This window comes from Cibotium barometz, chromosome 4 (genome assembly GCF_041138505.1).
Source record: "Cibotium barometz isolate CiBa-2024 chromosome 4, ASM4113850v1, whole genome shotgun sequence".
NCBI lineage: Eukaryota > Viridiplantae > Streptophyta > Polypodiopsida > Cyatheales > Cibotiaceae > Cibotium > Cibotium barometz.
The window spans coordinates 5,020,061-5,033,063 of NC_141049.1; the positions used below are offsets into that span (position 1 = coordinate 5,020,061).

At 38.0% G+C, this 13,003-nt stretch overlaps 1 protein-coding gene across 1 annotated transcript; it reads right to left on the minus strand.

Annotated features, from left to right (window-relative positions):
* Positions 1-674: 674 nt before the first annotated feature.
* On the minus strand, positions 675-2,969 carry LOC147638819 (uncharacterized). Its single transcript, XM_086783885.1, has 3 exons — positions 1,857-2,969; positions 1,444-1,757; positions 675-1,303 (listed from the first exon to the last, which is right to left on the minus strand). Exons 1-3 carry the CDS (start codon positions 2,426-2,428, stop codon positions 1,155-1,157), a joined length of 1,035 nt encoding a protein of 344 aa, XP_086640011.1. The 5' UTR covers positions 2,429-2,969; the 3' UTR covers positions 675-1,154.
* Between the last annotated feature and the right edge of the window lie 10,034 nt (positions 2,970-13,003).

A 13,003-nucleotide genomic window follows, 5' to 3' on the forward strand; every position in this document is an offset into this window, starting at 1 on the left:
GGTTTGACAGATTCATGACCTATCAAGATGGTAATCCAAGGCAAATCCTTCCATCCTGAGAAGTTTTCCAAGGAGAATTGGTCAGAATTCCTGAAAAGCAAACGGGAAGAATATTCCTCAGGGTGAGAGACAGCTCTACTAATAGCCTTAACAGCAAGACGGTCAGCCCTAGCAAGAATCTACTACCCCCAAACCCCCTTTGTCTTTGGGAAGGCAGCAGAACTCCCATTTGACTTTGGCAGCTCCTCTCCTAAAAGGATCTCCTGACCAAAGAAAGTTCCTACACAACTTTTCAATTTCCTTAAGATGGGAGTCTAGGGATCTCCAACAGGTGAGGAAGAAAAGGACGTAAGCAACTAAGAAATGATTAATTACCAGCACTCTGCCTGCTCTAACGAAAGCTGCATACCCACCCATCTATTCAGCTTACCCCTGAATTTTTCAACTACCCAGTCCCACCTTTGTTTCAGGGTAACTCCGAAGCCCATAGGAATGCCCAGTAACCAAAAAATCTCACCAGCCCTAATGCTCTGACAGCCCTGCTGAGTCAGCCACAAAGGGAGATTTCCTTCTACAGAGAACACGCCGGTTTTTGTATGATTAACCCTTGAGCCAGAAGCTAGACAGAATAGATATCAACCAGAGAAAACCCCATCAACTTTTTGCCTAGCCTTGATTGTAAAGATTTATTTATGACAGTGATGTGGATCATGAATAGATATCAACCAGAGAAAACCCCATCAACTTTTTGAGTCTTGACTCTTCCACATGCAATGAACGAACCTAGAAGCAATGTAGAAGCGTGTGAGGCTAGCCTTCATGATTCAAGAGTAGGCTGCACTGTTACACTCGATAAAATCCTTTGGTGTAACAGTAATTAAGAGGGTGGGACAATAGCTTTTCTTCCTTTGACCCTTAGCCAAAGGGGTGAAGATGAGACCTTAAACACGGGGTTCCTTGCAAGGGAAAAAAAAAAGGGACTCGGGAGCGAGTACACGTCCCCAACCGACTCCACTCTGTTGGAAAACAAGAATGACAGACACTCTCTTGTCGGGAGCACAGAATGATTGACCGCAATTGAAGGCTAAGGTTGTATTAACTTACAAAGGCGGTGATTTCTTCTTCTTCTTACTTTTTAGTTCGATTTTTCGACCTCACTCGTAGAACTCAAATTCCGCTACTGCAGTGCCGGGGACGACGGACTTCATTTTTTTGTAGGCCTGACAGCTGTTTACTGGAGACCTGGTTGAAAAACCTGCCTCATAGCAGTAGAGGGCGAGCGACGCCCACCCAAGAAGCCAGGCTGAGAAACCAAAACAAGAAGTTGCGTTATTAGGGAGCCCAGACAGACAGATAGACCATAGTAGCTGAATCAAATACAACATGAGAAGCTTAAGATTCAAATTTGGTAGCTTTATTTTCATCCACAGATGAATCGCTTACTTGGAGGAGCATGGAGGGCGTGGTTGCAGTGTTGTTGCGGGTGCACCTGCCCAGTGGGGCGGAGGGGCTGTTGGCGTTGGTGATGTCCCAGAACGTTCGCTTTTTCATAGCTGCCTTGCTGCTGCTGATGGGTGTTTTTGGGGGAACGGCCACGGAGGCGGGAAGAAGAGGCGGCGGAATCCTTGACAAACGCCGCGCCGCTTGCTGCCGTCTCTGCACTGCCCTTTGCGACTCTGCCGGCCTCACTCGGACATCCTCCTCCACCTCCAGATCCATTTCGCCCCTGCAGGACGCCCTCTACAAGCTCCGCAGTGCTGCGACAAACAAATCCAATGCAAAACTTCAATGAAAGATCTGTGATAACGAATCGATGCGAGTCCAAGAATACGTGGTGAAGACAAGAGGGAACTCACCTAGTGTCGTAGACTTCCAACTGCCCGGTTACGTCCGGGAACGCTGCGTCGAACACGAAGTGGCGACCTTTAAGCCTCTTCAGCCTCAGGTAATCGGTTTCCGAAGCGAACTCTGTGAGGTAGACGTCCTGCTTGTTCACGACGCGGACGCAGCTGCGCGCCCCAGCGTCCTTATCGTTCTTGGGCATCGGCCTCATCCGAACATAGACCATGATGCGGCTGCGGGCAGGAGACGCCCCCCGTTCGCCCTCCTCCTTCACCATCTCCAGCTCCTCTCTGAAGGACCTCTTTCTCACTCGAACCTCAGTTTGTCCTGCGAGCCCGCTTGCGTCGGCAAAGTTTGCAGTTTTGGGCGCCGGCTTGGGGCAAGAGAAAGACAATTTGCTCATCGACCGCACCCTTGGCTTGCAGCTCAGCGTCGATTCGCTGGCGTCGTAGCCCATGTTACCGTCTTTGATCGCCCAATGAGACTGGCCAAGAACCTGTGGACTGGACACCGCGCTCCGGCTAGTCGAGAGCTTAGGCGTTTGCAAGCCGCCGACCGTCACGACTCGGCCCTTTGAGAACGCCATCTTACTGCTGAAAATCAGGTTCCCGGCATCCTCCGCCTCTTCTAGCTTTCTTCTCCTGCTCGAATGCGTTGCCGGCGTTCGAATATGTACGCTAGCCAGTCTGCTCGGGAGAAACTGTCTCGCCTCTCTCACCTTGCTGTCAAGAGTCAAATTTTTATCCTCGCCATTGCCTATAATTTTCGCTTCCCGACCTGTTGCTGCCCCCTCTTTGCTCAACGTGTGACGGATATTGAGCAGATGGACAATTCCTAAGAGGGATCCCTGTAATCTTCTCTTGCCCTAGACAGATCTCCGCTGCTGCAGCCGCCGCCGACGAACAGAATCTTGAAGCTTTTTGAGGTAGTTATCTTCATTTGGACCTTTGAATTTAGGGTGGACCTTTAAATTTTGAAATCAACCTTCAAAAATTGTGGCTAAAATTACCGTCTTCCTCGACAAGGAGAGCCGTTTCGTGCATTTTGAATTCAATGGCAGCATGGTTCCCTAAAACGGCTCTTCAGGCTCCATGGAGTCTCGGAGAGTAAAAGCACCACCAGGGCCTAAAATTGAAGGGTGTCTTACAATTTCAACGGAGATATATCTTTTATCACTCCTTTTCGTACAACTTAAAATTTTTAAATGACACCTTTCAAATGACAAGCATTATTTTAAAATGAAAGATAAAACTACTGTAATATATTAGCAATATTCAAAGTCTCATACTATCACATTGATTAAAACAAAGTCCAAGTTTTATTTTAAATTTTCATGCATATGAAAAAAAAAATTGAATAGCAAAGTAGATAGGATTCAAGCCTACCTATGATAGGAGAGATGATGTAAGTGGCGTCGAATAAGAACATCTCCAAGATCGCAATCTCCAACATTGTTGTTGATGGTGAGGACCTATCCCTTTACCACATAAAGAGAGAAAGTAGGGAAGTTGAACCCCTACACTACAAAGTTGTCTTTCCCTGAATTCAAGTACCTTATCAGGTTCATATGGAACATAGGATAATTCTTCGACTTCAACGAGTTCTTGAGGAGTAACTGTGTTATCCTCACCTCCCAGTTTCCCTTTCAATCTATTGATATGAAAGACTGGATGAACTCTAACATGTGGAGGTAGCTTAAGTTCATACACAACCGTGCCAATCCGATGTATAAATCGAAATAGACCATAATATCTAGGAGATAAATTCGAGCATTTTCCTTTTGACAAAGTCTGAGAATATTTAGAAACTTTTAAATAAACCAACGCTCCTGGTTTAAAAGACCAAGTTGAGCGTCCTCTATCACTAGAATCGTGCCCTATCCTGAGCACTCCTGATAGAATCCCGAGCTTCGGTCGGCATTTCTTGCATATCACGCAAGAAATCCCTCGATGCATCAAGCTCGATGTCCTTAAGACCGACATCAATAGGTGCCATGGGTTGATACCCATACATAAGCATGAACGGACTAAAACCAATAGCCGTATGTTTAAAACTGTTATAGGCAAATTCCATCATTGGAAGATATTTTTTCCAATTTGATGCTTTTCCAAAGACATATGCACGAAACATATCCTCTACAATCAGATTCATATGCTCTGTTTGCCAATCAGACTGCGGATGATCAGAGAAATTCATACTCAAATTAGTTTTCTCGTTTATAAACCATTCGAAATAAAGTAGGAAAACATGGCATTATAACAGCAGGAACCACGTATCCATCTCGACGGCCCGATGTACCCCACATCTGCTCATGGAATTATCAGCGTCCCGAGTTACCCATATCATCATAGAGAGTCATCAACGTCTCAATGAGTCAATATGTCCATCCGTAAAACCATCAGGTTGACTATATAAATCACCTAAAGCACGAAACTAGAGAAAGAAATGCCAACAAAGGAAAAATCCAAATTTTCTTAATCCGAACACAACAAGATAAACTCGTTGAACTCTAAAGAATGAGATTTCAACAAGTGAAAATATCAGCAAGATTACACTCATCAATATATGCAGGCTATAGATAAAAGAAGTTTATCTAGAGAATCCCCACACTATAACTTCTAGTAAATTTAAAAAATGAGATTGTCTTTGAATGTTGAGGTCAACATGCTAAGTGATGTAAGCAAAGCAACAATCTTGAGCCCAAATTATCCACAAGATAATATATGTGAGGGATCGCTAGCGTCCCATACCACCATGATACCACCCATCCATACGTTATCAATTTGAAACTCCTTAGTATGCCATCTAGGAAAAATGAATAAAATCCTGTAGAAAAGGAATAAGATGGCCTTATCCCAGACTTTCACATACTAAAACCTGTCTCTATATACCTGAGACTACATGAAGGAATAACTCTTTCCAAGTACATCATTAGAAAAGAATTTAAATTGTTGACATCTTTCTAATGATAACTACCCAATAAACACAATAAAGCTAGGGTAGATAAATAACTCACCTAGATATATAAGCAACTAAGTATTCAAGTTGAAATATGTACAAGAGTACAAGGAACATAGTCCAAAATTATATGCAAAAAACGAAGGCAAATGCTACCTTTAAAGCACATTATATTATCTAAAAGATCAAAAGATCCTTATAAAACCATGGATAAAAACATAGAAGCTCCTCGAATCCATAAAAACCATAGTTGATCATAAAAATCAATGCATACCATCTAATGGTCATTAATCATGCCAAAAGAAGCATTAAAATTGGTGGCCAACTCATCAATCTGGAGTATATGAACGTGGTGTTGTTCAAACTAAACTCCAAACTAAGCAAGTGAAACACATACGTGTAACACTCATTAAAAAACCCATAGACACAAGTGATCTAGGCAGAACCTGATGAGTCCATATAAAAGTTGGAAAACATTCAATAAAATCCACCAAAACAAACAAATCAACTAACCCATGATAGAATTTGTCTTAGGCTTAAGAAATTAAGCATAGACCACACTTAAACAAGTGCAAAATAAATTATCATGTACAAGTGTCAAAGGTGAGACACACTTTGAATGCAAATTATAGCCATTAAAAGTATCGAGAAACATGTCCAAAAAGAATGGCTAAACAATGGTAAAAAATCATGAATACAAGAAAACGTACTTCAACATTAAATAACTCTTGAAAATATTAAATTCTCGAGAAAAAGAATTATCATGATTTTTTCCAAATTTTTCCTAATTTTATAAGGCCTCAAAATACAATAATTTTGAATTCCACCAAACCTATCTTATGACATTCCAAACCTATTTTATGACATTCCAAATCTATCTTATGACATTTTATACCTATATTTTTCTAGAAAATTTTTAGCAATTAGATTTGCCAAAATACCATTGATATTTTAAAAATACCAATTTCTAGGATTTCTAAAAATAATTTCTAGAATATTCCTAATTTCTCCTGAGAATCCCATCGTTCATGAAATTTCCAATTTCGCTCGACAATTCTCAAATCCAATGAAAATTTATAATTTTTAATGGATTTTTTAATTTTTTGGGTCAAAAAATAGATTTTTAAAGAAATTTCAATGGTCACACGAGCGCCCGAATGGACACACCACATGCCAATCACCAACCTCACATTTTCCAGAAATTTAAAATAACCTTTGTCTAATTTTCCAGTAATTTCTAATAATTTTAAAATTTTTAATTTATCCCGAACGCATAATATTACGAATGGTCAAAAAATTTCAGAATCCCAATGGTCTTCCCCAGAATACGGAAAGCCAACATTTTTGGGAAAATGAAAAGACAAAAAAAATGGAATGTGAAAGGTCAAAAGTTTCCGGAATCCGAAAGGTCAAAAGATTTCCCGGAATTCGGAAAGCCAATAGGTTTCTCCGTAATGCGGAAAGCCAAAAGGTTTCAAGAAAATAAATTGAAAAAAATTCAGAGATTTATTTTTCTCAAATTTCATATTTTGTCCCTTTTTTTAAAAGGCTTTTTTCCAAGCTTTTTTGAAAACATTGAAAAGCTTTTTAAATAAAAAAACCCTTTCTTAATATATATTAAAAAGCTTTAATAAGCTTTGGTTTCAAGCTTTAAAAAAATGATTATGGGGGGTTGGCCTTTTTTCGCAAGCGCCCCCCCTCCCCCCCGCACGCACGTTGCAAGATTGAGAGGAGAGTACCTCTCTCCTCCTTCCTCTCTTCTCTCCTTCTTCTCCAATCCATTCTCACTTTCTCTCTCCACCCCCTCCTTCTCTGTTACAGAGAGAAGGATTAAGCAAAAATTAAACTTTGCTAATTATGATTAATGCTTAATAAAAAAGTCCTTATTAAGAGGCATTCACACGCGCGAGAGAGAAATACAAGAATAATTCAAAATTGAGAGGCGAAGAGGGTCCTACGCACACGGGAGAGAATTCCATGGATCAATTGACTGCCCCACATTGCATTTCAACAAAATTTTGATAGAAAATCGAAAGAATATCCACGGAAAACCCATAAAAATGCATTAAAAATACATTTTTAACCATAAAAATGCTCTAATAAATTTCTAAAACATTAGAAAAAATTTTCTAAAAATTATAGAAATTCAAGAAATCCATTCTACCAAAAATATCCGCATTAAAATATGCGGTATTCTAGTAAAAATTTCCATTAATGCTTATTTTAAACTATAAAAAATTAAAAAAATTTAGCATTAAACTCATGAAATCTCCCCACAACGTCGATTCGTCCATTGAATAGTAGAAACACGTGTTCCAATCACCATATCGATGATCCACATGATAATCATTAACACAAATCAATAAAATAATATTTTTATTTAGTAATTATTAAAATTTACTATAAAAAATACCAAAAATTACAAAAAGAAAGAAAAATAACAACGATTGACTAGAGATTGCTTTGATACCACTGTTAAAATCCTAAGATCTCTCTAGATAATTGTTATGCATAAACATGCATAAAGCAGGCATCAACTCATCCACCCAACCACCTCCAAGCCGCCCAAGGGATGCACACATGAATTATAATGAAGTACATCATACCTTTACCTTGATGTCCCATACCATCAAGAGGTATAACTCCAATCCAGTAGCATGTAGTTATAGTGTGAAATGTTAGGTGAGTAGATATAATCCTCTATACAAGAGAACATCATATCATAACCTAACCTCAAGATAACATGGCCATAGCCTCAAGATAACATCAAGAGACCATAGCCTAAGCTCCCCTTGAGTGTGCCCCAGGTCCCTATTATATAGGAGGGCCCTCAAGTGACTCTTGACTCTCCATTTCTCATGTGTGACCCTTGGATGCCTGACCCTAACCTTAATCCTTAAGGTTAGTCCTAACCCATGCTCCACTAGAGCTTGTTCCCATGCTCCCATGCTCACACACAAGCCTAATGTGGGTCAACCTCCTAGTATATGCACACATAATGTGAATATAACATACTTCCCCTCTCTCAAAACATTGCACTCTTGCAATGAAAAGAAGGAGAACTGCGTTGAGCAATCTCAACCGACTCCCAAGTCGAATCCTCTATTTCCCTCTCTTTCCACCTAATTTTAACCTCACAGATTAGTCAACTACAAAATTGTCTTTCCCTGAATTCAAGTACCTTATCAGGTTCATATGGAACATAGGATAATTCTTCGACTTCGACGAGTTCTTTAGGAGTAACTGTGTTATCCTCACCTCCCAATTTTCCTTTCAATCTATTGATATGAAAGACTAGATGAACTCTAACATGTGGAGGTAGTTTAAGTTCATACCCAACCGTGCCAATCCGCCGATGTATAAATCGAAATGGACCACAATATCTAGGAGATAAATTCGAGCATTTTCCTTTTGACAAAGTCTAAGAATCTTTAGGAACTTTTAAATAAACCAACGCTCCTAGTTCAAAAGACCAAGTTGAGCGTCCTCTATCAGTAGAATCGTGCCCTATCCTGAGCATTCTTGATAGAATCCCGATCTTCGGTCAGCATTTCTTGCATATCACGCAAGAAATCCCTCGATGCATCAAGCTCGATGTCCTTAAGAACGACATCAATAGGTGCCCTGGGTTGATACCCATATATAAGCATGAATTGACTAAAACCAATAGCTGTATGTTTAAAACTGTTATAGGTAAATTCCATCATTGAAAAATATTTTTTTTTCAATTTGATGCTTTTCCAGAGACATATGCATGAAGCATATCCTCTACAATCTGATTCATATGCTCTGTTTGCCTATCATACTACGGATGATCAGAGGAATTCATACTCAAATTAGTTTCCTCGTTTTTGTAAACCATTCAAAATAAAGTAGGAAAACATGGCATTATAACAGTAGGAACCAGGTATCCATCGACCGATGTACCCCACATCTGCTCATGGAATTATCGGCGTCTCAAGTTACCCATATCAACATAGAGAGTCATCAACAAAATCCTGTAGAAAAGGAATAAGATGGCCTTATCCCAGACTTTCACATACTAAAACCTGTCTCTATATACCTGAGACTACATGAAGGAATAACTCTTTCCAAGTACATCATTAGAAAAGAATTTAAATTATTGGCATCTTTCTAATGATAACTACCCAATAAACACAATAAAGCTAGGGTAGAAAAATAACTCACCTAGATATATAAGCAACTAAGTATTCAAGTTGAAATATGTACAAGAGTACAAGGAACATAGTCCAAAATTGTGTGCAAAAAACGAAGGCAAATGCTACCTTTAAAGCACATTATATTATCCAAAAGATCAAAAGATCCTTATAAAACCATGGATAAAAGCATAGAAGCTCCTCAAATCCATGAAAACCATAGTTGATTATAAAAATCAATGCATACCGTCTAATGGTCATTAATAATGCCAAAAGAAACATTAAAATTGGTGGCCAACTCATCAATCTGGAGTATATGAACATGGTGTTGTTCAAACTAAACTTCAAACTAAGCAAGTGAAACACATACGTGTAACACTCATTAAAAAACCCATAGACACAAGTGATCTAGGTAGAATCTGATGAGTCTATATAAAAGTTGGAAAACATCCAATAAAATCCACCAAAACAAACAGATCAACTAACCCATGATAGAATTTATCCTAGGCTTAAGAAATTAAAAATAGACTGCACTTAAACAAATGTAAAATAAATTATCATGTACAAGTGTCAAAGGTGAGCCACACTTTAAATGCAATTATAGCCGTTAAAAGTATCGAACATGTCCAAAAAGAATGGCTAAATAATGGTAAAAAAATCATGAAAACATCGTTAAGAAATAATCCAAATAGAAATATCTACTAATACTAGGTATAATCGTATTAATAATATGCAAATAACCCGCATCTATCTAATGTCAGTACGAGAAAACGTACTTCAACATTAAATAACTCTCAAAAATATTAAATTCTCGAGAAAAAGAATTATCATGATTTTTTCCAAATTTTTCCTAATTTTATAAGTCCTCAAAATACGATAATTTTGAATTCCACCAAACCTATCTTATGGCATTCCAAACCTAAATTTTTTTAAAAAAAATTTAGCAATTAGATTTGCCAAAATACCATTGATATTTTAAAAATACCAATTTTTAGGATTTTTAAAAATTATTTCTAGAATATTCCTAATTTCTCCTGAGAGTCCCATCGTTCACGAAATTTCCAATTCCGCCCGACAATTCTCAAGTCCAATGAAAATTTATAAATTTTAATGGATTTTTAAAATTTTTGGGTCAAAAAAGTGATTTTTAAAGAAATTTCAATGGTCACGAGCGCCCGAATGGACACACCACATGCCAATCACCAACCTCACATTTTCTAGAAATTTAAAATAACCTTTGTCTAATTTTTCACTAATTTCTAATAATTTTAAAATTTTTAATTCACCCCGAGCGCATAAGATTACGAACGGTCAAAAAATTTCGGAATCCCAATGGTCTTCCCAGAATATGGATAGCCAACATTTTCGGGAAAATATAAAGATTAAAAAAAATCGGAATGTGAAATGTCAAAAGTTTTCAGACTCCGAAAAGGTCAAAAGATTTCCTAGAATTCGGAAAGCCAATAGGTTTCTCAGGAATGCCGAAAGCCAAAAGGTTTCAAGAAAATAAATTCAAAAAATTTCAGAGATTTGTTTTTCTCAAATTTCATATTTTCTCCCTTTTTTTAAAAGGCTTTTTTCCTAGCTTTTTTGAAAACATTGAAAAGCTTTTTAAATTAAAAAACCCTTTCTTAATATATATTAAAAAGCTTTAATAAGCTTTAAAAAAATGATTATGGGGGGTTGGCGTTTTTTCGTCGGCCACCGCCTGCAGCCCCCCCCTCGGCGCACACAGCGCGTTGCAAGATTGAGAGGAGAGTACCTCTCTTTTCCTTCCTCTCTTCTCTCCTTCTTCTCCAATCTATTCTCACTTTCTCTCTCCACCCCCTCCTTCTCTGTTAACATAGAGAAGGATTAAGAAAATAAATAAATTTTACTAATTATGATTAATGTTTAATAAAAAAGTCCTTATTAAGAGGCGTTCACACGCACGAGAGAGAAATACAAGAAAAATTCAGAATTGAGAAGCGAAGAGGGTCCCACGCACATGGTAGAGCATTCCATGTATCAATTGACTACCGGACACTGCATTTCAACAGAATTTTGACAGAAAATCGAAAGAATATCCGCAGAAAACTCGTAAAAAAGCATTAAAAATACATTTTAACCATAAAATTGCTCTAAAAAGTTTCTTAAAAATTAGAAAAAAATTTCTAAAAATTATAGAAATTTAGGGAATCCATTCTACCAAAAATATCCGTATTAAAATATACGGTATTTTGGTAAAATTTTCTATTAATGCTTATTTTAAACCATAAAAATAGAAAAAAATAGCATTAAACTCATGGAATTCCCCTACAACGTTGATTCGTCCATTGAATAGTAGAAAAACATCTTCCAATCACCATATCGACGATCCACATGATAATCATCAATAAAAATCAATAAAATAACATTTTTATTTTGTAAATATTAAAATTTACTTTAAAAAATACCAAAAATTACAATAAGAAAGAAAAAATAACAACAATTAACTAGAGATTGCTCTGATACCACTGTAAGATCCTAAGATCTCTCTAGATAATTGTTATGCATAAACATGCATAAATCAGGTAAAAACTCATCCACCTGACCACCCCCGAGCCCCTGGGATGCACACATGAATTATAATGAAGTACATCATACCTTTACCTTGATGTCCCATACCATCAAGAATTATAACTCCAATCTAGTAGCATATACTTATAGTGTGAAATGGTAGGTGAGTAGATATAATCCTCTATACAAGAGAACATCATATCATAACCTTGGCCTTAGCCTCAAGATAACATCAAGAGACCATAGCCTAAGCCCCCCTTGTGCCCCAGGCCCCTATTATATAGGAGAGCCCTCAAGTGACTCTTGACTCTCCATTTCCCATGTGTGACCCTTGGATGCTTGACCCTAACCTTAACCCTTAAGGTTAGTCCTAACCCATGCTCCACTAGAGCTTGTTCCCATGCTCCCATGCTCACAAGCCTAATGTGGGTCAGCCTCCTAGTATATGCACACATAATGTGAATATAACATACTTCTTTCTCTCTCAAAACATTGCACTCTTGCAAATGAAAAGAAGGAGAATTGCGCTAAACAATCTCAACCGACTCCCAAGTCGAATCCTATATTTCACTGTCTTTCACCCTAATTTTAACCTCAGGGATTAGTCAACTACAAAGTTGTATTTCCCTGAATTCAAGTATCTTATCAGGTTCATATGGAACATAGGATAATTCTTTGACTTCCACAAGTTCTTGAGGAGTAACTGTGTTATCCTCACCTCGGAGTTTCCCTTTCAATCTATTGATATGAAAGACTGGATAAACTCTAACATGTGGAGGTAGTTTAAGTTCATATGCAACCGTGCTAATTCGATGTATAAATCGAAATAATGGACCGCAATATCTAGGAGATAAATTCGAGCATTTTCCTTTTGACAAAGTCTGAGAATCTTTAGGAACTTTTAAATAAACCAACGCTCCTCGTTCAAAAGACCAAGTTGAGCGTCCTCTATCAGTAGAACCGTGCCCTATCCTGAGCATTCCTAATAGAATCCCGAGCTTCGGTCAGCATTTCCTGCATATCACGCAAGAAATCCCTTGATACATCAAGCTCGATGTCCTTATGACCGACATCAATAGGTGCCATGGGTTGATACCCATACATAAGCATGAACGGACTAAAACCAATAGCTGTATGTTTAAAACTGTTATAGGCAAATTTCATCATTGGAAGATATTTTTTCCAATTTGATGCTTTTCCAGAGACATATACACGAAGCATATCCTCTATAATCTGATTCATACGCTCTGTTTGCCCATCAGACTGCGGATGATCAGAGGGATTTATACTCAAATTAGTTTTCTCGTTTGTAAACCATTCGAAATAAAGTAGGAAAACATGGCATTATAACAGCAGGAACCACATATCCATCAACGGCCCGATGTACCCCACATCTGCTCATGGAATTATTGGCATCCCGAGTTACCCATATCGACATAGAGAGTCATCATCTCAATGAGTCACATATGTCCATCCGTAAAACCATCAGGTTGACTGTATAAATCACC

Bases quoted from the DNA above. Each gene is read 5' to 3' on its own strand.
- LOC147638819 (XM_086783885.1), bottom strand. From the start codon at position 2,428: ATGGCGTTCTCAAAGGGCCGAGTCGTGACGGTCGGCGGCTTGCAAACG. The intron at 1,758-1,856 runs GTGAGTTCCCTC...TGTTTGTCGCAG, and splicing joins TTGGAAGTCTACGACACTAG to CACTGCGGAGCTTGTAGAGG. The intron at 1,304-1,443 runs GTAAGCGATTCA...TTGGTTTCTCAG, and splicing joins CGCCCTCCATGCTCCTCCAA to CCTGGCTTCTTGGGTGGGCG.